At 46.5% G+C, this 27,985-nt stretch overlaps 1 protein-coding gene across 3 annotated transcripts in view; it reads left to right on the top strand.

Annotated features, from left to right (window-relative positions):
- The window catches only part of LOC132395750 (cryptochrome-1-like), a 160,460-nt gene that overhangs the window by 41,844 nt on the left and 90,631 nt on the right, over nucleotides 1–27,985 (top strand). For all 3 annotated transcript variants that reach the window (XM_059972727.1, XM_059972726.1, XM_059972728.1), the window contains exons 7-8: nucleotides 793–1,104; nucleotides 9,758–9,909. In XM_059972727.1, the coding sequence (XP_059828710.1) occupies nucleotides 793–1,104; nucleotides 9,758–9,909 (464 nt within the window). The remainder of the gene's footprint in view (nucleotides 1–792; nucleotides 1,105–9,757; nucleotides 9,910–27,985) is intronic.

The following is a 27,985-nucleotide window of genomic DNA, read 5'->3' as shown; positions in this document are numbered from 1 at the left end:
AGGAAACATCCTCTCTATCTGTGCCCTCTGGCCCTAGACTCCCCCACTATAGGAAACACCCTCACCACATCCTCTCTATCTGTGCCCTCTGGCCCTAGACTCCCCCACTATAGGAAACACCCTCACCACATCCTCTCTATCTGTGCCCTCTGGTCCTAGACTCCCCCACTATAGGAAACACCCTCACCACATCCTCTCTATCTGTGCCCTCTGGTCCTAGACTCCCCCACTGTAGGAAACACCCTCACTACATCCTCTCTATCTATGCCCTCTGGTCCTAGACTCCCCCACTGTAGGAAACACCCTCACCACATCCTCTCTATCTATGCCCTCTGGTCCTAGACTCCCCCACTGTAGGAAACACCCTCACCACATCCTCTCTATCTGTGCCCTCTGGTCCTAGACTCCCCCACTGTAGGAAACACCCTCACCACATCCTCTCTATCTATGCCCTCTGGTCCTAGACTCCCCCACTGTAGGAAACACCCTCACCACATCCTCTCTATCTGTGCCCTCTGGTCCTAGACTCACCCACTGTAGGAAACATCCTCACCACATCCTCTATCTAAGCCTTACAATGGTCGATGGGCTTCAATGAGATCCCCCTACATTGATACGACACATAACAAATGAACCCCCTTCGTTCTTCTAAACTCCAGGTGGTACAGGCCCAGAGCCATCAAATGCTCCTCTTACATTAACCCTTTCATTTCTAGGTTCATCCACCTCGACTCTGTACCAGAGGAGCTTCTGTGGTTTGTGTTCTTGCTCAGCTGTTGTTTTGTCTTCCAGGTGAAGAAGAATAGTTCACCTCCACTTTCCCTTTACGGCCAGCTTCTGTGGCGTGAGTTCTTCTACACGGCAGCCACCAATAATCCCAACTTTGACAAGATGGAGGGAAATCCGATCTGCATGCGCATACCGTGGGAGAAGAACTCGGTGTCACTGGCCAAGTGGGCGGAAGGGAAAACAGGTTATCCATGGATCGATGCCATCATGACACAGCTGCGTCAGGAAGGCTGGATCCATCACCTGGCCCGGCACGCTGTGGCCTGCTTCCTGACACGAGGGGACCTCTGGATCAGTTGGGAAGAAGGCATGAAGGTAATGAGGGAGGTTTAATTGTTATAGAGCAGTACGGCACAGTGCAGCCCTTCAGCCCACAATGTCGCACCGACCTTTTAGCTTAGTCCAAGACCAATCTAACCCCTCTATATTCTGCCATCATTGTGCCTAGCTAAAACTTCCTTGACTATCCTAATGTACCTGCCTCTCCCGCCACCCCGGTACCATGTTCCGCACACCCACCGCTCCCTGTGCATGAAATCTCTGATATTCCCCACGTCAGCCTGTCGTGCTGGAGAGGATAGTGAGTCCCTCAGATCCAGAGAGCAAAGCCGACTGGCGTTCGGCTGCTGGCGTGGGTCACCCGTCTGGCGTTCGGCTCCCGGCACGGATCACCCGTCTGGCGTTCGGCTCCCGGCACGGGTCACCCGTCTGGCGTTCGGCTGCCGGCACGGGTCACCCGTCTGGCGTTCGGCTCCCGGCGTGGGTCACCCGTCTGGCGTTCGGCTGCCGGCGTGGGTCACCCGTCTGGCGTTCGGCTGCCGGCGTGGGTCACCCGTCTGGCGTTCGGCTGCCGGCGTGGGTCACCCGTCTGGCGTTCGGCTCCCGGCACGGGTCACCCGTCTGGCGTTCGGCTGCCGGCAGGGGTCACCCGTCTGACGTTCGGCTGCCGGCGCGGGTCACCCGTCTGCCGTTCGGCTCCCGGCGCGGGTCACCCGTCTGGCGTTCGGCTCCCGGCGCGGGTCACCCGTCTGGCGTTCGGCTCCCGGCGCGGGTCACCCGTCTGGCGTTCGGCTCCCGGCGCGGGTCACCCGTCTGGCGTTCGGCTCCCGGCGCGGGTCACCCGTCTGGCGTTCGGCTGCCGGCGCGGGTCACCCGTCTGGCGTTCGGCTGCCGGCGCGGGTCACCCGTCTGGCGTTCGGCTGCCGGCACGGGTCACCCGTCTGGCGTTCGGCTCCCGGCACGGGTCACCCGTCTGGCGTTCGGCTGCCGGCACGGGTCACCCGACTGGCGTTCGGCTCCCGGCACGGGTCACCCGTCTGGCGTTCGGCTCCCGGCACGGGTCACCCGTCTGGTGTTCGGCTCCCGGCACGGGTCACCCGTCTGGCGTTCGGCTCCCGGCATGGGTCACCCGTCTGGCGTTCGGCTGCCGGCGTGGGTCACCCGACTGGCGTTCGGCTCCCGGCACGGGTCACCCGACTGGCGTTCGGCTCCTGGCAGGTCATAAGATCAGGGGGAGGTTCCAGACAAAAGCGATCCAATCAAAGTCACACCGGTGGAGTTGCTGGAAGATGATGGCACATCACAATACCAGTGAAGGGTCCCCAGACATCCTTCACTCCATGTCACTGACCCTGATGTGTCCAGGGCCGTGTGGCGGCTGCCCATGTGTCAGTCTCACGATATTAGACGAAGTTACACACTGGTATTCTCCGTTGAGGAGAATGTCAGACTCGACTCGACTCCTGCATCGCGTTTCTATGCTTTCTCCACTCAGCAGGTTTGTTTTGCTAAACGTGAATACAAACTGTGAACCCGTGTCATTCCAGTTCTCGAGCTGGATTGGGGACTGGGACCACGAGCTGGACTATGACCAGGGGACGGAGGAGGACTGTGGCCGGTGACTGGGCATCTGAGCTGGACTGTTGTCCCTGGACAGGTGCCGGACTGTTGCCTTTGGACATGAGCTGACTGTGAGTGGGGACTGTCGACCCTAGCCGGACTGCGATTGGGGCCCTAGGACCTGAGCTGGACTGTGAATGCAGACTGGGGTCCTGAGACTGTCTGCGAATGCCGAGTGGGGCCCTGAGACAGTCTGCGAATGTGGACTGGGGCCCCGAGCTGGACCGTGTCTAGAGGCCGAGCTGGACTGTGAGCGGGGACTGGGGATTGGATTTGGTTTGTCTGCATTAAACTCCATCTGCCATTTTTCAGCCCGTTTCTCCAGATGAACCAAATCCGTCTGCAAGCGATGACACGCTCCCAGTCTTGGAGTCATCTGCAAATTTGCGGAATTAATCAACTACATTACCATTCAAATCATTGATATAGATGACAGACAATAATAGACTCAGCACCGATCCCCGCAGCACTCCATTAGTCACAGGTCTCCAGTCAGAGAGGCAACCACCTCTGGCGTCTCCCAAAAAGCCAATATCTAATCCAATTTGCTATCTCATCTTGAATGCTAAGCCAACGAACCTTCTTAACCAACCTCCCAAGTGAGATATTGTCAAACGCCTTGCTAAAGTCCATGCAGAGACCATCCACTTTCCTGGTAACTTCCTTGAAAAACTCCATAAGATTGGTTAGACCAGACCTACTATGCACGAAGCCATGATGATTATCCTTAATCACTCCACTGTTATCCAATGCTTCCATATCTGTTTCCTTGGAACGTTTCCTAATAATTCCCCACTACCTTTGTCAGACTCCCCAGCCTATAATTTCTTGGTTTCTGTTTAGAGCCCTTCACAAACAGCGAAACAACATTAACTATGAAGTACCACTCCTGTCAGTAAAGATGATTTAAATATCTCTGCTAGGGCCCTGGCAATTTCTACATTTGCCTCCTGTAGGGTCTGAGAAAATACTTTGTCAGGCTCCAGAGCTTATCCACCCTGGCAGCAAACGTCTCTCCCTCTGTAATCTGTACAGGGTCAATGAAGTTGATGCCACTTTGCCTCACTTCCATAGACTGTGTCCATCTCCCGAGTAAACACAGTTGCAAAAAAATTCATTTCGGATCTCCCCCCATCTCTTTTGGCTCCACACATGGGTTACCATTCTGATTTTTCCATTTGTCCTTGCAATCCTTTTGTTCTTAACATATCTGTGGAATCCCTTATGATTCGGCTTTACCGTCTCTGCCAGGGCAACCTCATGCCTGCTTTTAGCCCTCCTGATTTCTTTCGTAAGTGTTCTCTTGCATTTCTCAATGATGGACACCACGTTTCTGAGGATCGTTCTTTGGAGGGTGTCCTTGCTGCTGGGGAGGCATGATCAAACAGACTGAGTTTACAACTTTCTGCAGCTTTTTCTGATCCTCTGCAGGGCCCCTCCATACCAGACAGTTATGCAGCCAATAAGAATGCTCTCCACAGTACCTCTGTAGAAATTTGAAGAACTCTAAAGTGATAGTGCTAATCACTGCACTCTCTCGCACTCTCTCGCTCTCTCTCGCACTCAGACAGACGCTCTCTCGCACTCACTCACACTCAGACAGACGCACTCTCGCACTCACTCACACTCAGACAGACGCACTCTCGCACTCACTCACACTCAGCCAGACTCTCTCTCGCATTCACAGATGCTCAGACACACTCTCGCACTCACTCGCTCTCTCTCGCACTCAGACAGACGCTCTCTCGCACTCACTCACACTCAGACAGACGCTCTCTCGCTCTCTCTCGCACTCAGACAGACGCTCTCTCGCACTCACTCACACTCAGACAGATGCTCTCTCGCACTCACTCACACTCACTCACACTCAGACAGACGCTCTCTCGCACTCACTCACACTCAGACAGATGCTCTCTCGCACTCACTCACACTCAGACAGACGCTCTCTCGCACTCACTCACACTCAGACAGATGCTCTCTCGCACTCACTCACACTCAGACAGACGCTCTCTCGCACTCACTCACACTCAGACAGATGCTCTCTCGCACTCGCTCACACTCAGACAGATGCTCTCTCGCACTCACTCACACTCAGACAGATGCTCTCTCGCACTCGCTCACACTCAGACAGATGCTCTCTCGCACTCGCTCACACTCAGACAGATGCTCTCTCGCACTCACTCACACTCAGACAGATGCTCTCTCGCACTCGCTCACACTCAGACAGATGCTCTCTCGCACTCACACACACCTCTTTCCATTTACTAACTAGCCCATTAGCCCATTTGAACCACGGCTGTGCTTTGAGTTTCAGAATGGTGGTCCTGGCACAACCCAAACTGGGTATTGGTGAACAGTGGGGAAGATGTTTTATATTGTCAGGGAGTCTAGGTCCAGAGGGCATAGACTCAGAATTGAGGGATACCCATTTGGAGCAGAGATTAGGAGGAATTTCTTTAGCCAAAGGGTGTTGAATCTGTGGAATTCATTGCTGTGGGGGGCCAAGCTGTTTGGTATATTTGAAATGGAGGTTCAGGGGTTCTTGATTGATAAGGGTGTGAAAGGTTACAGGAGAAGGCGGGAAAATGAGGTTGAGAGAGATAATAAATCAGCCATGGTGGAATGGCGGAGCAGACTGGATGGGCTGAATGGCCTAATTTTGCTCCTATGATTGAGGAAGTTGTGTTTAAAGGCACTATCAGGAGCTCTGCTAGTTGAGCGTAGACGAGCAATTTCCAGACATTTTTTTGTCAGCAGTTCATAACATCACAAAGTTGCACAAAGCAGAGCCAGTTTTTGTCACTGTACTGAAAGAGTTTGAATTTGAATTGACTTTATTTCTTACATCCTTCACATACACGAGAAGTAAAAATCTTTACATTACGTCTCCGTCTAAATGTGCCATGTGTAATCATGGTAATTTATAATAAATAGAACAGTCAATGTAACATAGAGTACACTCAAGTCGCTGTGAGTTAAGCAGTCTGATGGCCTGGTGGAAGAAGCTGTCCCAGAGCCTGTTGCTCCTGGCTTTTATGCTGCGGTACCATTTCTCGGACGGTAGCAGCTGGAACAGTTTGTAGTTGGGGTGACTCAGGTCCCCACTGATCCTATGGGCCCTTTTTACACACCTGTCCTTGTAAGTGTCCTGAATCATGGGAAGTTCACAGCTACAGATGCGCTGGGCTGTCCGCACCACTCTCTGCAGAGTCCTGCGATTGAGGGAGGTACAGTTCCCATTCCAGGCAGTGATGCAGCCAGTCAGGATGGCTGGAGAAGGGACCAGTTCAGATGGAGACTTCAGTGCCACAACCAATATTTTATTTGTTCACCAAACCTGGCAACATCTTGTGGTCACAAACAAGAGAAAATCTGCAGATGCTGGAAATCTGGAGCAACACACACAAAATGCTGGAGGAACTCTGCAGGCTAGGCATCAGCTATGGAAAAGAGTACAGTCGACGTTTTGGGCTGAAGGGCCGACTGTTTTTTTTCCATAGATGGCTACCTGGCCTGCTGAGTTCCTCCAGCATTTTGTGTGTATTGCAATATCTCGTAGTCTCAGCTTTCTTCATATCGTGTGAAGTGAATCAAGATTCAAGATTGTTTAATTTCATTTCCTGTACACAAGTGTAATGAGGAAATAGTTGTTACTCTGGACCTGATGTAGCACAAAAAACATAGTAAGGTAAAGAACACAATAATAAAAAATACAGTAAGTATAAATACATTCATACATTGATTGTACGTCCATAAAGTGATGCCAGGCTGCACATAAGGAGACCGACAGGAAATAATAAATTAGTGTGGAGTCAGTGGGTGGAGGTGTTCACCAGCTTTACTGCTTGGGATAAGTAACTGTTTTTGAGTCTGGAGGTTCTGGTGTGGATGCAGCGTAGCCTCCTCCCTGATGGGAGTGGGCCAAACAGTCTGTGAGCAGGGTCTGTGAGGTCGTTCATGATTTCTGGCACCTTGGGTTGATGGTTGGTAGTCTGGTGCCAATGATGGAGGGAGCAGCTTTCCCTTGCTATTGTAGAGCCTTCCTGCTGCCGCAGTGCGGTTTTTGTACGTAACTTGTGAGGGTGCTGCTGAATGACGTTGAGTGTGGTAATGAGTGGAATTGATGCAAAACTGATTCCTGTAATGGTGAGAAACTACGCAGGCAGAAATGGATCATCCCCGCTGACATACTCTGTCCTATAACAATATACAGCATCAGAGATCACAGATCAGGGTTCAATTCCCGCCCTCGGACTGTAAGGAGTTTACATGGGTTTCCTTTGGATCCTCCACATTAGCCGTGTATGGGTTAGTAAGCTGTGGGCATACTACGTTGTTGCTGGGAGGGTGGCGGCAGTTGTGAGTGGACTAGTGCAACGGCTGCATTCCCGTTCACAGCGGCCACACCGGGTCCAACCAAAGCTGCAATTGCTTGTCCTTGATGTCGTTTTCTATGGTCGCAGGACACTACTGGTTATTAAGATCATTAAATACTGCAGGTCTGCCCCACCAGCGAGTTGCCTGCTGCGGGAAGGCATGCGGTCTAACAGCGTGTGATTGCCCTGGTGATTACCAGACTGTGTTGGACGTTGGTACTGCAAGCAAGCCCGTTGCAGGGGTTCAGTGGTGACACAGGCGGTACGGGAGCTGCGTGGTCTCGGTCTAGGCTCAAGCCCTGGGGTTGACTGTAGCAGGCGCCCGGGGAGAGATGGCGGAGGTGGTGTGGCAGAGAGAGATGAGGTGCAGTGAACGTGTTGGTTGGGGGTGACCCCTCTCATCGTGCTGTCCTTCAGTGTTCCCGCAGTGGAAGGCGAGCTGGATTACGTTTGTCGGCAGACTGCTGGGGGCTTGCCCTTGGCAACGGTATTCATGCACTGTCAATCTGCAGGACATGTCCCACAGTGACTCGGGCTATATTAAAGCATTGCTGTGTGGCTGTATGATGCTTACTGCTATCTTGCGTGCCTATGTGCGTTGAGCTGTGAGTGACTGTAGGTGCCGTGTTTTGCACCTTGGCTCTGGAGTAATGCTGTTTCACTCAGCTGTATTCATGTATGGCTAAGTGGCAACTAAACTTCAACTTGAAAAACCTCACTAATTGATGCATTTCACTGTATGTTTCCATCTACAAATAAAGTGAATCTTTAATTGTTAGAAGGAAAATCTGATTCTCAGCTGGAAAGTATGGGTCAAGTTGGACTTGAAAGGCAAATATTTTCTTCCATGTCTGAAGTAACAAGATTAAGGAAGGCAGGGTAATAGACGTCTTTACTTAAAATCCTTCTAATGGAATCACAGGTACAGTAGATAGGGTTGCAAAAAAAGTTCTTGGCACAATGGCTTTCATAAATCAATGGATTGAGTACAGGAGTTGGGATGTAATATTGACATTCTACAAGACGTTGGTGGGGCTTAATTTGGAATACTGTGTCCAGTTTTGGTAAAATGTAGTAGGTAAATAAGATCAAAAGAGTGCAGAGAAAATTTACAAGGATGTTGCTGGGGCTTGAGGACCTGAGTTACAGGGAAAGATTCAATCATTTAGGACTTTATTCCACTCAGGTTGGGTGAGACAAGAACTAGAGGTCGTGGATTGAGGGTGAATGGTAAAATGTTTAGGGGGAGTACGAGGGGGACCTTCATCACTCAGAAGGTGGTGAGAGTGTGGAATGAGTTGGCAGTGCAAGTACTTGATGCAGGCTTGATTTCAAAATTTAAGAGAAGATGGGATAGGTACATGGATGTGAGTGGTATGGAGGGCCATGGTCCTGGTACAGGTCAATGGGACCAGGCAGAATAATAGTTCATCATGGACTAGATGGGCCAAAGGGCATGTTTGTTTGCCGTTGTGTTCAATGACTCTGTAAAACTCATGAAAGAGGTTTGCTGGATATCGGAAAGCTTGTGATGGCTGTAACTCTGCTACAGAGATGTGGTCAATGGGTTTCCATCTAAACTGAGGGAAATGGATTTCTCGATCAGTGCTTTGAATCCCTGATATGAAAAGTCCCTAAAGCATTACTTCAGAATTTCTCTCCACAAGTGCTACAGGAACTAGAACTAGGGGACATAGCCTCAAGATTTAGGGAGGAAATTTAGGACTGAGATGAGAAGGAACTGCTTTTCCCAGAGAGTGGGGAATCTGTGGAATTCTCTGCCCAATGAAGCAGTGGAGGCTACAAGAGTAAATATATTTGAGACAAGGTTGGATAGATTTTTGTATAGTGGGGGATTAAGGGTTATGGGAAAAGGCCGGTCGGTGGAGATGAGTCCATGGCCAGATCAGCCATGATCTTATTGAATGGCGGAGCAGGCTCAATGGGCCAGATGGCCACCTCCTGCTCCTATTTATTATGTTCTTACGTTTCCTGCATTTTCTGTTACTAAAATAGAAAATCAAACAACACAGCAACAAGACCTTCAGACCTTCAATTTAGAAATCAAATGGCAACTAATCCCTTCTACCCACACAATGTCCACATCCTTCCATTCTCCTCACATTCATGACCCATCTAAACATCTCTCGAAAGTCTTTAATGTTTCTGCCTCCCAACCATGCGTTCCAGGCTCCCACCACTTCGTGTTCGAAAAAAATTACCCCTCACGTCTGCTTTAAAATTACCCTCTCACCTTAAATTTATATCCTCTGGTATTTGACATTTCAACCCTGGGAAAAAGATGTTGCCTGTTGATCTATGCCTCTCATAATCTTATAAACCTCTGCCAGACCTCCCTCAGCCTCTGCCACTCCAGAGTAAAACAACCTAAATTTGTACAACTTCTTGTTACAGCACATTCTCTCTAATCCAGGCAGCTTCCTGTTAAACCTCTTCTGCCCCCTCTCCAAAGCCTCGACACCCTTCCTGTAATTGGGCAACCAGAATTGAATGCAATGAGAGTTTCTTGCACTTGGTTTATATTAGGACTGCTGCTATGCTCGTACTGAAAGGGGAAGGTTATTGATCTGAGGTGCTGTTTCATTCAGGAGAGATGATATTTTCCAGAATGCTCTGGTAGAAATTCCCAGCTGGCTGCCACTCTGAACTTGCCTGCCTTCCTCTGTTTGCAGGTGTTTGAGGAACTGCTGCTGGATGCTGACTGGAGCGTGAACGCTGGCAGCTGGATGTGGCTCTCCTGTAGCTCCTTCTTCCAGCAGTTCTTCCACTGTTACTGCCCGGTTGGCTTTGGGCGCAGAACAGACCCCAATGGAGACTATGTGAGGTAAGTGTCCACCCACCCTTCATATACGCTCAGGTGTGTGTGACGGAAAGCAGTCTTCTTGTACAGAGTCTTTCTGATTGTTTGTGAATCTGTGGACAACACTGGAACCACGAGAAACCTGAATACACATGCTTGGGAAATAGATTTGTCTTAAATCCTTTCAACTTTTCAGTCCCTACGCACTCAAGTGTTATTTACATTTGCCGATATTACAATTGCCCTTTTGACACTGCCACTGCAAGTTCAGGACAGCCCCCACACAGGCAGTCGAAGCAGCTGCAATTGTGAATGCAAGGAAGACTGTGGGTGCAGATTTTCATCAAGTCCATTGTATTTCTTTGTTCTACTGTGAATGCCTGTAGTAGCAAACACGGAGCTGGTGTTCGAAATTAACAGGTGACTTAGTAAAAGCTCTGTGCACGCAGGAGACCAGTCAAAGCTGATCCACCGGAGCATGAACGTGGCAGAGCTTTCACTTTCTCGGTGAGGAGATTACCAGTGAAACTGCATTTTGACAACAGAATGGTGGCTAAGTAACGTACCGAATCCTGATGACAGAGTAACACGATTGTCCGCAGTCTAACAGTAAATCCAGTTTTCTATTACAACGATGGGTGTAAGCTATAACTAATGAAACTCCTGAACCTTGGACGCCATCACTGCTGCATTCCATGTCTCCACATGGGCGCCATGGTAACGTCGAGGTTTGGGCGATGCTGTAACAGCTCGGAGTGTCGGAGTTCAGAGTTCAATCCCAGCATCCTCTGTGCAGAGTCTATACATCCTTTTGTGAAATGTGCCGGTCTCCCGTTGAGTGCTCCTGCTTCCGGCCACAGTCCAGGGATGTACCAGTTAACAGATTAATCGGTCTGTGATGAGGCTAGGGGTGAATGGCTCCAAATAAATAAATACTCTGAGGCCTCTGTCAACCACAGTTGAACATGGATGTCGCATGCTAGCTGTCTAGATACGCAAGCCTGGGCAGTAGGATACGGAGAGTGAGCTGTTGCCCGTGTAGCAAGCTCCCCCTCACCATGCATCTGATGAGCCCAAAGGGACGGCAGAGACTGATACAGTTTGGCACCAGAGGGGTTGCAGGAGTTGTTGGCCTACGTCGAACTCAACGTAGGACTGCCTCAGGGACTCCAGCATTGGCTTTTTCCCTCAGGGTTTACCTCCAAAACCTCCCCCTGCAAAGCAGCAGGAGTTTGAGATCAGAGTTTTCCTTCACGTAGATGAACTGCCAGCCTCAGCTGATCAGCCCCGTCTCCCCGAAGAGACCGGTTTTAAGGTCCCACTAACCCGCCTTTGCCCCTTCTTCTGTCAGTAGAAACGGTTCCACCAGGCTTAGTAGCTAAAACATTACATGAAGACCAGGAGCTGGACTTGGTTGTCAGAAACTATTTCAGACTCAGGCGATTGGGAGCATTTAATAGGTAGTTGGAGCTAGTCCGCATTATCAACCCCGGCTATAGCAACCTTAAGGAACCACTTATTGATAGAGACTGACTAAAATTATGCAATTTATCTCTTGCAATTGTCATTTGAGGTCCTGCACCAAACTGTCTCCTTTGAGTAACCCAGCAGGCAATGTGGAAATCTTTATTTCCAGAGGAGAGATTTGGCTGTTGATGGTGATGGGAACAATGCCGATCATTCTCTGCCCATCTCAGATAATTAAAAATCTCTTGACGTGCAAAATTTGGGGTCAATTTCTCCAGCTAACCTGGAAATGTACACATCCTGTCCGTTACCAGACCAGAGTAGCCCGTAACCAGGGCCATTTCTGCCTTGACAAGAAGTCACAGGGTCAAAGGGTACTACAGCACAAAAACTGGCCCTTTGGCCCATTCGGAACATAGAATATCACCGCACAGACCCTTTCACCCACAATGTTATGCCAACTTTTAATCCCCACCCAGATCAATCTGACTCATCCCTCCCACATGGCCCTCCATTGTCCTATCATCCATGTGCCTTTCTAAGAGTCTCTTAAACGTCCTCTAATATATCTGCCTCCATCACACCCCCTGGCAGTACATTCTGAGTAAAAAAAACTTGCCTCTGACATCCCCACTGTACTTTCCATCATAAGATTGTACCTCCTGGTATTAGCTATTTCCACTCTGGGAAATGTCTCTGTCCACTTTATCTATACCTCTGATCATCCTGTACACCTCTATCAAGTCATCTCTCATCCTCATTCACTCCAAAGAGAAAACCCCAAGCTCGCTTAACCTATCCTCATAAGACTTGCTCTCTCTATAAACTTTTCCTGACTAGGGCATTGTTGCCTTACCAGGTTATACTAAATGACCAGTGTTATAAAGTTGACCTTTCTATGTCCAACTTGAAATAATCCTTGTCTCTGCACCATGACGTATCAAATTCAAAAATAACAACCCATTGGACAGGCACCCACCCGTCTGCAAACCCACCCACTCATCCACCTGACCACTCACTCACTCGTCCACTCCCACCCACCCACTCATCCACCTGACCACTCACTCACTCGTCCACTCCCACTCACCCACTCATCCACCTGACCACTCACTCACTCGTCCACCTGTCCTCTCACCCACCCCTCCACTCATCCACTTGCTCACTCGCACTCACTACCCGCCCACTCGCCCACCCCTCTGCCGTCCACCCACTCCCACTCACTCACCTGTCCACCTGCCCATCATTTTATGTTCTTGATATTTGTTACTTAATGTAAATTCCAGTGTATAAGGCGAGAATCTGGCCCTAAAGTTTGCTCGTAAAATTAGGGGGTTGGCTAACACAGAGGGTGCCAACTTTGGAAAAGCGAATACACAGAAGACAGGTCATATTTATTGGCTGTTTTTGAGTCAAATACAAACGCTTATGAAATCTACACAAAAGAAAAGATCGACAAAACACGTTCCGTTTCTCAATTTACTTGTACACACTGTTGTCATCAAACGTTCAGGGCTTGAAACTCTCACACACTTCATTATCTGACTCTCCGAAAATCGCTCAACATTCTTCGGCAGTCACCATATCATCATAAGGATTGTCAATTTCTGCTTTGACATCGTCATTTGCAGCTTTACTGGCTGCCAAATCTCCATGTCTTCTTCCCAAAGCAAATGATCTTCAGTGCCATCCAAAACATTGCTGATGCCTTCACAATGCACCCGGCCTTCATTTCCTCCCACAATTGCACTTCCCACTCGCAAACTGCGGCTAGAGATGAGGCCCTCATATTTCCCGCTGGAGTGAATGACTGATATCTAGACATCATCCATTCATTCCACTGTCGACGCATGAATTCTTTGAATGGTTTGTTCAAACTCACATCTAGTGGCTGGAGCACAGACATCAAACCACTGGGGATGACTGCACTCTCTGTATTTTCAGCTTTCAATGCTGCTTTTGTCTCACCTGACAAGTGCGCTTTGAACATGTCCCAGACAAGTAGTGACTTTTCCTTCCTGAAACCTTCAGGACATTGACGCCACACCTCTTTAACCCACGTCGTCAATCCAGCCACGTTCTTGAACATAAACAACAAAACACACAGGAATTTTTCTTTCTTTGGGAATGTTTTCTTCTTAAAAATCACCATCGGTGGTAGTTTGGTCCCATCAGCCATACACGTTAACACGACAGCAAAATGTGCTTCTCATGTCCAGTTGTTTTGGCAAGCACTGTTTTCTTCCCCTTCCGATTGAAAGTGCGGTTGCCAGAAAAATCAAAGAACATCGGTGTCTTGTCCATGTTACCAATCAGTGAGAGTGGGTAACAGTGTGCCTTTCGATGCTTGATTACAAACGATTGAGATCTTATTCTCAAGGTTGCTCAGCAACTTCTGAGCAATCTCAGCACAAGATCACGTCTATTCATAAATCCGGTGCACCAGCTTTGCGTAGCTTTGAAATTTTCGCTGACCTCGGTGTTTTTTGGCCCATTTCAACAGTTGAATTTGAATCATTTCTCTGGTAACGATATATCCAGACGATCGCTGGTGATTCACCCACTCAAAAACTTTTTCTTCCAGTTCTGGCCACTGGCATGTTTTCCCGCGGTTTGCACATTTCGTCTTTGGCGTTTCCCTCAGCGTGTCCTCTGCCTTTCTCCACTCTCTCATTTGTTTTTTGTTTACTCTAAACTTCTTAGCAACTGCAGAATTATTTGTTCCTTTAGCAAAATCAACAACTTTCAGCTTGAAGCCAGCATCATATCGCATTCATTTTAACCTTTTTTGTACATGGTGGTCGCAAACTCAATACTGAGTAGATGTACCGATCCCACCACCCCGAGTTATGTTTTAGCGAGATCACGATGGGCACTAGATAGTTTCACGGGGATTACATTTCAGAGGATTCTTTATCATTGGGAATGTAATCCAAAACTTCCCTCCCTGATTTATTTATTAAGAATTCGCCTGTAACACTCTACAACGTGTAGGCCTGTTTTCTTAGCAGGTACTGGTTCACAAAATTTCCAGGCTCCGGATCTGGCAAAGCTGAGTACCGGCATGTGAGATCTTGTGATCTTTTCTGGTTAAATCAAAAACCTCTATGAAAGGAGACGGCTTATACAAAGGTAACATGAAAAAGTCACTTTTTTAACCTTGAAAATGGGGGGTCGGCTTATACACTGGTACTTACGGTATGTGTTTTTGTTGTCATTCTCTTTTTTCCTTTTTGTATTTGCAGTTTGTTGTCTTTTCTCGTTCTGCTTTCATTGATTTGATTGTGTTTCTTGTAATTATTGTGAATGCCTGCAAGAAAATGAATCTCAGGGTTGTATATGGTGACGTGTAGGTTTTGATTGACAGAGGGGAGAGGCATTTTGTGTGGGGCAGAGTCTCAGGTCTTAAGCAGTGACCTTGCCTAACAAATCTGGAATTCTTTGAGGACATAACAGCCAGGATAGACAAAGGAGAATCGGTGGATGTTGTATACTTGGATTTTCAGAAGGCTTTTGACAAGGTGCCATACCTGAGGCTGCTAAACAAGACAAGAGCCCGTGGTATTACAGGAAAGATACCAACACAGATAGAGCATTGGCTGATTGGTGTATGGTAAAGACTGTGAATAAAGGGAGCCCTTTCTCATTTGCTGCTGGTGATTGGCAATGTTCTGCAGGGACTGGTATTGGGACCGCTTCACTATTGTCAATGATTTGGATGATGGAGTTGGTGTTCTTGTGGCCACGTTTATGGATGATACAAAGATAGATGGAGGAGCTGGTAGTGTTGAGGAACAGGGAATCTGCACAAGGGCTGAGACAGATTGGAAGAATGGGTAAAAATAACAGATGGAATATAGTGTAGGGAAATTTATGGTCATGCACTTCGATAGAAGGAATAACAGCATAGACTATTTTCTAAAAGAGGAGAAAATTCAAACACCGGAGGTGCAAAGGGATTTAGGGGCCATGGAGTTATAGAAAGCTACCACACAGAAACAGGCCCTTTGGCCCATGCATGTACCACTCCATTTTTTTTAAGCATTGGAATCAACCATACTTCTATCACCTGCGATGGCAGCTCATTCCACACTCTCACTCTGAGCAAAGACATTCCCCCTCAGTTCCTCCATAACCCATAACCCTTGATCTTTGGTTCTAGTCTCAAACTCAGTGGAAAAAGCCTGCTTGCATCTATCCTATCCATACCCCTCATTATTTTGTATACCCCTATCAAAATCTCTCCTCATTCTCTTACACTCCAGGGAATAAAATCCTAACCTATTCAACCTTTCCCTATAACTCTAGTCCCGGCAACATCCATGTAAATTTCCTCTGTACTCTTCCAATATTATTTATTACAGCTATCCTGCAGGTAGGAGACCAAAACTGGAAACAGTACTCAAAATCATGTCTTGCCAACATCTTGTACAATTTCAACATCACATCCCAACTCCTGTTCTCAAAACATTGATTTACAAAGGCCAATGTGCCAAAAGCTCTCTTCGCGATCCTATCTACCTGTGATGCCACTTTCAAAGAATTATGGATCTGTATTCCCAGATCTGCCTGTTGTGCCACACACCTACCATTCGCCATGTGAGACCTACCCTGGATGGTCCTACCAAAGTGCAACACCTCACACTTGTCCACATTAAACTCCACCTGCCATTTTTCCAGCTGGTCCAGATCCCACCGCAATCCATAATAGACTGTGACGCTGTCTGCTACACTCCCAGTCCTGGAGTTATCCGCAAATCTGCTGATCTAGTTTACCACATTAGCATCCAGATCATTGATGTAGATGATAAACAACAAAGGAACCAACACCGATCCCTGTGGCCCTCCGCTAGACATGGGCCTCCAGGTCAGAGAAGCAACCGTCAGCATACAACCACTCCCTGGCTTCTCCCACAAAGCTAATGTCTAATCCAATTTACTATCTTGAATGCCAAGTGACTGAACATTCTTGACCAACCTCCATGCAGGCCCTTGTCAAAGGCCTTACACATCCACGTCAACAACATCCACAGCCTTGCCTTCCATGGATTTTCCTGGTAACATCCTCGAATCTCTAAGATTTATTAGGCACAACCTACCACACTCAAAGCCACATTGAGTATTCCTCATCAGTCCCTGTTTATCCAGTACTCGTATATCCAGTTCCTTGGAATACCTTCCAATAACTTTCCCATTACCGATGTCAGGCTCACTGGCCTATAATCTCCTGGTTTATTCTTAAAGCCTTTCTTAAACAGCGGGACAACATTAGCCATCCTCCATTCCTCCGCACCCCACTCGTGGCTAGGATGTTTTAAATATCTCTGCATGGCCCTGTGACTTCTGCAGCAGCCTCTCACACGGACCAAGGGAACACCTTGTCAGGCCCTGAGGATTTATCCTTCCTAATTTACTTCATGCAGGATTCCCAAAGGTGAACCCACCTAGATGAGTCGGTGGTAAGGAAGACAAATGCAATGTTAGCATTCATTTCAAGGGGATTAGAATATAAAATCAAAGGTGTAATGCTAAGGCTCTATAAGACATTGGTCAGGCCATACTTGGAGTATTATGAGCAAGTTAGAGCCCCTTATCTAAGGGCTGGATACCCTAATTCTGCTCCGATGTCTCATGGCCTCGCTGTCTTATGATTTTGAAGTCAGAGCAAAATGCAAAGAAAAGATTTTACAATTTGAGTGTGGAGTGGTTTCTCATCAAAAATGGGAGACTGTTTACAAATAAACATGGGGAATGGCATGTTGGCAGCCAGGGTTATTGAGATATGCATTGACGATGAGTGTGGAGTCTCAATCCTGAAGGTGAAATGCGCTTGTTTCTTAACGGCCATTCATCTATCTTTGCTTATTGATCCTATTGTGTTTGTGTGTATTGTAACTTACTTTCTACTCAATACACCACTGGTCTTTAGAGCAGTGTTGAAGGTCTTCCATCTCTAGTGGTGTTCAGGGTTTCCTTCGTACGTCACGTGATGGCATCTGAGTGCTGGCAGCGAGGTCTTGCAGCCTGGGAGAGGAAGCTGTTTCCCAACTGTTCTCCTGATATGCTACGGTACCTCCCGTCTGACGGTAACCAGATAAGAGCTGGTGATATTACAGGAGAGATACTCACGTGGACTGAGCACTGGCTGGCTGGCTGGTAGGAGGAACATAGTGGAAATAAATGGGGCCTTTTCTGATTGGTCTACCGTAGAGTTTGGCTTTTTATATTAAAAGTCAATGATTTGGAAGAAGGAATTGATGGCTTTGTGGCCAAGTTTGCAGACGATACAAAGATAGCTGGAGGGGCAGGTAGTGTTGAGGAAGTAGGAAGGCTGCAGAAGGACTTCAACAGGTTATGCGAATGGACAAAGAAGTGGCAGATGGAACACAGTGTTGGGAAGTGTATGCACTAGGAGTAAAAACACAGATTATCTTCTAAATGGGGAGAAAATTCAAAAATCTGAAGTGCGAAGGGACTGCCATGATGAGGCCACACTCAGGTTGGAGGAGCAACACCTTGTATTCCATCTGGGTCACTGCCAACCTGGTGGCATGAACATTGATTTCTCAAACTTCCGGTATTGGCAACCTGCCCCTTCACCATTCCCCATTCCCATTTCCCTCTGTCACCTTATCTCCTTACCTGCCCATCACCTCCCTCTCGTGCACCTCCCCTTTCCCATTTTTCCATAGCTTTCTGTCCTCTGCTATCAGATTCCACCTTCTCCAGTCATCATCTCTTTCACCAATCGACTTCCCAGCTATTTACATCACCCCTCCCCCCTCCCAGTTTCATTTATCCCTATTACCTTATACTTCTTCCTCTCCCACCTCCTTTCTCGGACTTCTCATCTTTTTTTCTCCAGTTCTGATGGAGGGTCTTGCCCCAAAATGTCGACTGTACTCTTTTCCAGAGACGCTGCCGAGTTCCTCCAGCATTTTGTGTTTGTTGCTTGGATTTCCAGCATCTGCTGATTCTCTCGTGTTTGTTCCTGGATTTCCCAACCGTGTAACGACGTGTGAATCCTTTTCAAACATCGTGAGCCGTTGCATATTGCTACTTTATATTTGCACAATGCGATTTGAGAGATCTGTAAGAACAGATCAACCAAACACAATGGATTTATTAATGCTAAACCAACTGAGCAAGAACACGTGAAACGAACGTAGGTGATTTGCAGCTGCACTGCCTTACATGGCTCATTGTGAGCCTTGGCTCCATTACCCCACTTTCACTATATCTCCTTTATCCCTGATCCTGGGACCAATTCCCTGTTTCACCTCCATCTCTCTGTGCCCAGGATTTAATGTACACTCAGTGGCCACTTTATTAGGTATGCCTGCTTGTTAATGCAAATATCTAATCCGCCAATCACGTGGCAGCAACTCAATGCACAAGAGCACACAAGCATGGCCAAGAGGTTTGGGGTAAACATCAGAATGGGGAAAGTGTGATCTAAGTGACTTTGACCGTGAAATGCTTGTTGGTGCCAGATGGGGTAGTTTGAATATCTCAGAAACTGCTGATCTTCTGGGATTTTTCACACACAGCAGCCTCTGGAGTTTACAAGGGGATGGTGTGAGAAACTAAACAAATGTTCAGGGAGCGGCAGTTCTGTGGGTGAAGCTGCTTTGTTAATGAAGGCTGTCAGAGGAGAATGGCCAGACTGGTTCAAGCTGACAGGAAGGTGACAGGAACTCAAATAACCACTTGTTGGAATAGTGGTGTGCAGAAGAGCATCTCTGAACACACAACACGTTGAACCTTGAAGTGGATGGGCCACTGCAGTAGGCAGCCATGATCATACACTCTGCAGGCACTTTATTAAGTACAGGAGGTACGTAATATTGTGGCCATTGAGCGTCTGTTCTGATGTACATGATAAATAGATCTGCAGCTGAAAGATGTTTGCAGAATGTCGCTGGACCTTCTTGTACATGTTGTCGCAGTGAGGCAACTGACACAGCCTTCGGCAGCAGAAGACAATAAGCGTACACTCAGTGAGATGCAGAAGCTGGCCACTGTGAGATCTTCCTGCTAACTTTTAGTCTGATGGATCCAGTCAGCCCAGGAGCTGAGAATTAATATCACGTGGAAATGGAGCCCACAGCCATCTTCATCCACGCTGCCGACTCCCTTCAGCTCCTGGTCTGCAAACACCAGCACCTTGCAATACTGTGCCACGGTCCGCAATTGGGGCCATTAACCATTCGCTGGTGTCCATCTGCCTGTGCATGGTGGTCTGCTGTGCTTCGCATTTTCTGGTAGGATGTAGTACAAGACATCGGTGAATTTTGGGTACTGTGTGCTGTTCTGGTCGCCTAGCGCCAGGAGAGATATCAATAAGGTTGAAAGAGTGTGGAGAAAATTTACGGGGATGTTGCTGGGACTTGAGAACCTGAGTTATGAGGAAAGGTTATAGGGAAAGGACTTCATTCCCTAGATCGTAGGGCATTGGGGGAAAGATTTGATAGAGGTAAACAAAATTAAGTATCGGGTAAATACAATCTGCTTTTCCCCACTGATATTGGATGAGACTAGAACTAGAAGTCATAGGTTAAGGGTGAAATCTGTAAGGGGACCTTGAGGGGAGCTTCACTTGTTGGGTGGTTCGAGTGTGAAACGAGCTGCAGGCAGAAGTGGTTAGACTGCTATGGTCCGGGGGCAGTTTGATGGGACTAGGCCAGGGGTCGGCAACCCGCGGTTCTTTCAACTCTGTGCTGCGGCTCCCTGTGGCTTTGGAAAATAAATGACTATTTAATTAAAATGTGTTTTATGTTAGTTTGTTAGTTTTTGAAATGTAATTCTAAATTTGAAGATTATGGTGATCTTGTACAATCTAAATAAAACGTCGTGGCGACCCATTTCCTGGCACATACGAACCGGCTCACAATTTGCCAGCGTTCCGGCTAAGGGTGATAGGCTACGGGGGTTTGTGAGTACGTGTCTTTTGGAGCATCCGCGCCCACGGGGGGGCAGGTTGAGAGAGGCTTAAAAGCAAGGCTGTGTAGTTTGAATAAAGTTATCTTTGACTGCAGTTTAACCACTCCGTGTCGTTATTTTAGCGCTGCGTGTAGCACACCGCTACAACGTGTTTTTATCGCTATTAATATACGTCACCACTGCCAATGCCTGACACCCGCCAGTGCGCGATTTCTTTTAATTTTTCGATCCAAGGTAGGCTAACGATGTAGTAACCTTCAACCCAACGTCTTTTTTTCGGAGTTCAAAATGTTTTTGTTGCATGCAGAAATGTAATTTTGTTTGCTCTGCAGGAGTTCATCGATTTCATAAATGCAACACATTATAGTTTGTTTATACATAGCATAAAGGCAAAAAAAAACGTTGTATGCAGTGTTATTTCATTTTAAATGTCAAACGGGTTTTGTGGCTCCCAGTGTTTTCTTTTCTGTGGGAAGCGGGTCCATATGGCTCTTTCAGTGGTAAGGGTTGCCGACCCCTGGACTAGGCAGAGTAATAGTTTGGCACAGAATAGATGGGCTGAAGAGACTCTGCTGTAGTGTTCAACCTTCAGCCTCAAAGTGTGAATCCAGCCATTTGGTTGTGTTCTCCTTGATGGTGATGGACTTCTGCATTGCCCAGGATTGCTTGGTGCCTGTATCATCGGATGTTGCTGAGGGCGGTGACTGTCATCTTCAGAATCCATCACTTTGCTCTTCATTTGCAGCTGCGTCATTTGTCTTGATAAAACTTAAACCACGTCCAGTTGAGCAGCATATGGGGGGAAAGACGAGGCTTGGTCAATTTCAAGTTTATTGCCGTTCAGCCATACACATGTACACCACCGATCAAAGTACCGTTCCTCTGGACCAAGGTACACAACACAGTACATGCAACTCACACACATAACACCCAAAGTAATGTTACCACAAATATATTAACAGATACTGTACGTATATGATATGTCATAAAGAAAACAGTATGAGATTAGACCTGGGTGATGGCAGGGGGTTCAGTCGCCTCACAGCCTGGGGGAAGGAGCTGTTTCCCATCCTAACAGTGCTTGTTCTAACACTACTGTACCTCCTGCCTGATGGTGGGGGGGGGTCAAAGTGATTGTTGGCTGGATGGGAGGGATCGTTGATGATGCTAAGTGCTCTGCGCAATCAGCATTCCTCTTAAATATCTGAGACAGGTGTAAGAGAGACCCCGATGATGCTCTCAGCGCTTCCAACAACCCTTTGTTGGGACTTGCAATTCCTGTACCAGATGGAGATACAACGGTTCAGGACACTGTCAATGGTGCTCCTGTAAAAATTGGCTAACGGAGTGATGGATGGGAGAGCTTCACTCACTTCAGTCTCCTCAGGACAGCAAATTGCCATAGTGGAGCACTGAATTTCTATGCAGGCATCTTTATCAAGTTCAAATTCATGTTTAATTATCATTCAATTGTACAGATGAATATAGCCAAATGAAACAGCATTCCTCTGGGGCCAGGGTGCAACAGTTATAAACATCACAAGGCACAAAGAAACAGACAGTCACAACATATATATATATTTATTTATGTATGTATATGTGTGTATACATCCCAGATTGGCATGTCCTGTAGATCAATGGACAGCAATCCTCTTTGTGTACTAGTGCAGCCGCTGACAAACGCAGTCCAGCTTGTTTTACACTGGAGGGCAGTGCCTACAGGGAGGGGCCAGTCCCAACACAGCACAGACTCCATCTCTCCCCCACTCCAGCCCCAGTGTCTGCTTGCCTCGGCAGTCGCAGCGCGATTCCCCGCAGCACGAGGGCCTGCACCGCGCAGCAACCGAGGCTACACAGCTACCAATGAACCAGTGAACCAGACTTGCAGTTCTGAGCATTACTGATCTACCTGCCAATCTTGAACCCTTAGGCCAGGATGGGCTGTAGTTTTCTAATGGGTCAGCTGAGGTGCCGGGGGAGGAGGGGTAGGTGGAGAGTATGGATAGCACTTTAAATGAGCTAAAGTTTTTTTTCCATATTTAATATTTTCTTTTTTTAATTGGATCTAGTAAAATGTTCAGTTAGATGTAGCTCATGGTGTATGAGTACATACTGTACATGGTAGATACTTTTATTTGAGAAACTCTATACCAGAGAGTTTAGCGTGATGCAATTACTGCTTGGAGCTTCAGCATTTGGAGTTCAATTCTGGTGCCTTCTGCAAAGAGTTTGTACGTCCTTCCCCACACAATGTTCCCTCTAATCTCTAATGACCAGTGTGCACAAAAATTTTCTGCTGTGCAATTTTTTGCCCAGTGACGACAACAGGTGCGCACTGAACTTTATCCATGGAGGTATTCATTTTAACAGCTGACAAAACATTGTCAATAAGAACTATGATCTCCTCTGGGTTTGACTGTTTTCACTCTCGTTCATCTGCACTCTCACAAAGACACACATAGCAGGCCTGTAGCTGGGGTAATGAAGGATTTTCTCACTGGAGCTTTTGCACATCGTCCATTAGTAATTTGCTTACTAAATGACGCTTTAAAAAGTCAAGTTTCTAAATATCACTTCTCTTCTTTCTCCAGCAACTTTTGTATCGCAACAGTACACACAGGTAACACCAGTTTCTATATAGAACATAGATATTTCTCGTAGCTGCACGTTCCTGACCTCAAGCTTTTGGTATAGGAGTTTCTGCTGTTTCATTAAGCCATCCCGCTTCAGATGAAGTAGCAGTTCTTTTGTGCTTCACACTCTGCTTCTTTGGAGTTCAACATCATGAATCAATGATTTCTTCAATAAAAACAGTATAAATAAGCCAATTCTAAAGTCTGCAGACAAATCATCACACACTCCATGTTGTCAACAGCGCCCATATCAGAAACCAGAAAAGGACATGTGATGGTGTACAATTGTGAAATATCAGCGAGGTAGTGGGTGACAACCTTTTTTGTGCCGTTTAAATTCCTCTGCGCATTAGTAGCAAATGATGAGTGTGCACAGGACTTGGAGGGAACAATGTCCCCGTGGTATGGGTGGGTTTCTTCTGGGTGTTCCGGTTTCCTCCCACAGCCCAAAAGACGTACTGGTTAGAACAGGGGTGGGCAAACTTTTTGACTTGAGGGCCACAAAAGGTTCTAAAATTTGACAGGGGGGCCGGACCAGGAGCAGATGGACGGAGTGTTTTGGTAATACACCTCATAAGAGAAAATAAAATATCATGGGATATGTAGAAAACGTGCTTTAATTTCAATTGAAAATGAACAAATGCATTACAACAAAATATCTGTCTTTGAAGTCCCATGGTATTTAGCTATTTATTGAAATGACTTTTAAAACACTGAAAATTAAATGAATAAAATACAGCTTTTTTTAATAGTAACAGTTATTATTTTAAAGCACTGAAAATTCTGTTATCCTTCAAGATATTATCATCATCACTCTCCTCCTGACTGTCTTTATTTCAAAAACGGTAGGAGATGCAGGTCTACTTGTCCTGCTCCTTCTTATTCAATAGTCCCCTGTGCCAAAACTCAACAACGACCAGCACAATGACAAAGCAGGGAGAGCGCGCTGGTATGCGGAGCTCTGTGCTCGCAAATCCCCGCAGGCTATCTCCCTTAGCCGGAATGCTGGCTAATTGTGAGCCAGTTCGGATGTGCCAGGAAATGGGTCGCCACAAGGTCACAAAGTAAAGCGCAAATGTGGAGTAATACGCTGCACCTCAACAAAGGTCAATGTATATAGAGTGCGTCATCTATTGGGAAAATGCCAGAATTGCGGGGAAAAAATGTTAACAAGGTTTATTAATATAATTTCATCAAGTTCTGCAGGCCGGATTAAAAAGCTTAACGGGCCCATATGGCCCGCGGGCCGTAGTTTGCCCATGCCTGGTTTAGAAGGTTAATTGGTCATGGCAAATTGTCCAGTGATTAGGCAAGGGTTAAACTAGGTGGGTTGGCTCATTGGGCCAGAAACACCTTCAAAAGGTGATGGCTCAAAAAGCCGTCCTTCATTGAGGACCCCCATCAGCCAGAACGTGCCCTCCTCTCATTACTACCAGCAAGGCAAGAGGTACAGGAGCTTGAAGACACACACTCAATGTTTCAGTAACAGCTTCTTCTCCTCCTCTGCCATCAGATTTCTGAATAAGTCCAGTATTTTTTCCTCTCTTTTTGCACTACTTATTTAATTTAATTTAAATACACACACACACACACACACACACACACACACACACACACACACACACACACACACACTCACACACAAACATTAGAGAAGTACAGCACAGAAACAGGCCCCTTGGCCCATCTAGTCCATGCCAAAACCATTTAAACTGCCTACTCCCATTGATCTGCACCCGGGACCATAGTCCTCCCTCGATCCAAGCTTCTCCTGAGTGTTAAGATCAAGCTCTCATGCACCAGCTGTGCTGGCAGCTCATTGCACACTCTTACCCTCTTCTGAGTGAAGACATTTACCCTCATGTTCCCCTTAAACTTTCACCTTTCACCCTTAACCCATGCCCTCTGGTTGTAGTCCCACTCAACCTCAGTGGAAAAAGCCTGCTTGCATCTACCCTAACTATACCCCTCATAATTTTGTACACCTCTCTCAAATCCCTTCTCAATCTAAATCTATATTGTAATTTATTGTTTTTATTATTTTATATTGCAACATACTGCTGAAGCAACTAATTTCACAACGTACGCCAGTAATATTAAACCTGATTCTGATTCCACACCATGTCTCTCAATAAAATCTTTAAAATAAATAAATATTAATATTTTCTTTTTAATATCTCCATTAAAATTTTGCAGACAGCTACAGCTTGGAGCGTATAATTGTACACAGCAGATGCTTCCGTTAAGGGACTGAAGACTGCTAAATGCACGTCAGTATTCTGTGGCTGTATGCACCTTGGTCAGAATGTCAGTGAGTGTATAATAGTAGAAATGAGTTCTATTTCCAGTCTATTGTTAACACGATTTTCAGAATTGCAGCTTGTCACAAGCATGTTGATTGATGAGCATTGTTGGAGGTTGAAGATTTTAATCTAAGGTTCTTTTGGAAGAATAGAAAGGTAGCACAAAACCTCTTGCTTCACAGTGGTTTTGTTAAGCACTAATCCAACAGAGAGAATTGGGAACAGAGCTGCAAATCTAGTAGTTAACAAGAACCAGAATCTGGTTTAATATCACTGGCATACATCGTGAAATTTGTTAACTTTGTGGCAGCAGTACAAAGCAATACATGACAACATAGAAACAATAAATAAATGTAATTATATCATGTAGTAAAATTAAAACCAGTACAACAAACAGAAATAATTAAAAAAGGGAGGTAGTTCATGGGTTCTATCCCCATTTAGGAATCAATGAGAAATCTGATGGCAGAGGGGAAGAAGCTGTTCCTGAATCGCTAAGCACGTGCCTTCAGGCTCCTGTACCTCCTCCCTGATGGTAGCAATGAGAAGAGGGCATGTCCTGGATGGTGGGGGCCTTAATGATAGATGCTGCCTTTCTGGGGCACCGCTCCTTGAAGATGTCTTGGATACTATGTGCGCTAGTACCCAAGATGGAGATGACTAATTTTACCGCACTTTCAATCGGAAGGGGAAGAAAACAGTCCTTGCCAATACTATCTCTAAGAATACTTTCCATTAATTTACACAGCTCACACTACTCTTCTTGGGAACTGGTATAATTGTTGCCTTTTTGAAGCTGGTGGGAACTTCCCACCATACCAGTAAGAGATTGAAAATGTCCTTGAATACTCCTGTTGGCACAAGTTTTTAGAGCCTTACCAGATACTCCGTAGGGACCTTCTGCCTTGCGAGGGTTCACCATCTAGCAGGACATCCTGACATTGGCCTCCGAGACAGAGATCACAGAGTTACCGGGTGCAGCAGGGATCTCAACAGCTGTAGTTATATTCTGTCTTTCAGAGTGGGTGTAAAAGGTATTGAGCTTGTCTGATGGTGGAGCATTGCTGCCATTCATTATGTTGGGTTTTGCTTTGTAGGAAGTAATGGCCTGCAAACCCTGCCAGAGTTGTCATACATCAAATGTCACCTCTAACCTCACTCAGAATTGTTTCTTCCCTCTTGAAATAGAGCAATAAACTGTATTTTAATTTCATCTTTTTCTCTGGGTGCTGTAGCTATAACTGGTTCACTAAGCTAGCAATGGTTACTAGGAACTAGATGTGCTTAATATACCTGATTTAAACATTGGTGACTTCATAACTTCCATATAAGATGTTATTGGGATCAACACAGGACAATTTAACGTGAAATATGACACTACTGACCTTGCAGTGCGGATGGACAAAGCTACGCAGTGAGTTAAACGCCTTCTCAAAAAAATCACCTGAGACGGAAGCTTTCATCAGGGTTTTTAAAATAAGATCTTACTTGTGAAAAGGTATTGGTGTTGGAGGGGCAAATAAAGAGAAGATGGAGATGGATGTGTGTCCACCGTGTATTTCAAACAGAAATCCAAATGCAGAAAATGATATTACAGAACAGCTTACGTACAGGAAGTGATATTCATACAAAATGATGTGCGACTCGAGGCCAGAACAATAGCCTGGTGTTGGTTCTCATGCTATACTATTTGTGCCACAGTTCTTCGGAGTTTACCAAATTGTTCATTACTTGTGTTATAATTTTTCTTCAAGAATCAACTTTATTCGCTGTATAGATGTATCAGGAACTTGCTGTAGTGTGTTAATCATAGCACAACCTGCAACAAAAAAAGCAGAAATGAGGCATGAAGAATAAATAACGATATTTAAAAAGTTAGAGGTTAAAGTTTGGATAGGGAATAAAATGTGCATAAATATATAAATCCCAGCGTGTATTTACAATGTAAACAGCATTATAAAGAGCGTTTTAAAGTGTTTACACTGCAGTGATGGAGTAATAGATAGAGGGGGCTGGGGTAATTAGAATGGTTGACCGGATTAACTGCCTGGGGGAAGTACCTTTTACAACAGCGTGAAGATTTTGTTTTAATAGCCCTATCGGGCTTTTGAGGAAGGGAGCTTTTGGAAAAAGCAATCTACTAGGTGGGTAGTTCCTGCCCGTTTCTTTCTCCTGAATGCATGTAAGTCCTGCAGGGATGGTAGACTGCAGCCAATGACCTCTCCTGCTGACCTGGCAGTTCACTGTAGTTTTCATATATTGTGAGAGGGGGCTGCACCAAACATTAGAACATAAGAAATAGGAGCAGGAGTCAGCCATCTGGCCAATCAAGCCTGCTCCACCAGTATAAAAGATCATGGCTGATCTGGACATGGACTCATCTCCACCTACCGGCCTTTTCCCATAACCCTTAATCCCCCACTATACAAAAATCTATCCAACCTTGTCTCAAATATATTTACTGAGGTAAACACAAAGTACACTGCAGATGCTGTGGTCAAATCAGGATGAACAAGCAAGCTTACATTCCTTCTTCACCTCTCCTGACTATCCCCTCCCTGCTTCCCCTCGCCCACCCCTTGATCTTTCCTCTGATTGGTTTTTCACCTGGCACCTACCAGCCTTCTCCTTCCCACCCTCCCCCCACCTTCTTTATGGGGCCCCTGCCCCCTCCTCCTTCAGTCCTGATGAAGGGTCTCGGCCCGGCTGCTCGTTTCCACGGATGCTGCCCAACCTGCTGAGTTCATCCAGCTTGTT

Source organism: Hypanus sabinus, chromosome 6 (genome assembly GCF_030144855.1).
Source record: "Hypanus sabinus isolate sHypSab1 chromosome 6, sHypSab1.hap1, whole genome shotgun sequence".
Classification (NCBI taxonomy): domain Eukaryota; kingdom Metazoa; phylum Chordata; class Chondrichthyes; order Myliobatiformes; family Dasyatidae; genus Hypanus; species Hypanus sabinus.
This window is presented reverse-complemented; position numbering and strand designations above follow the sequence as displayed.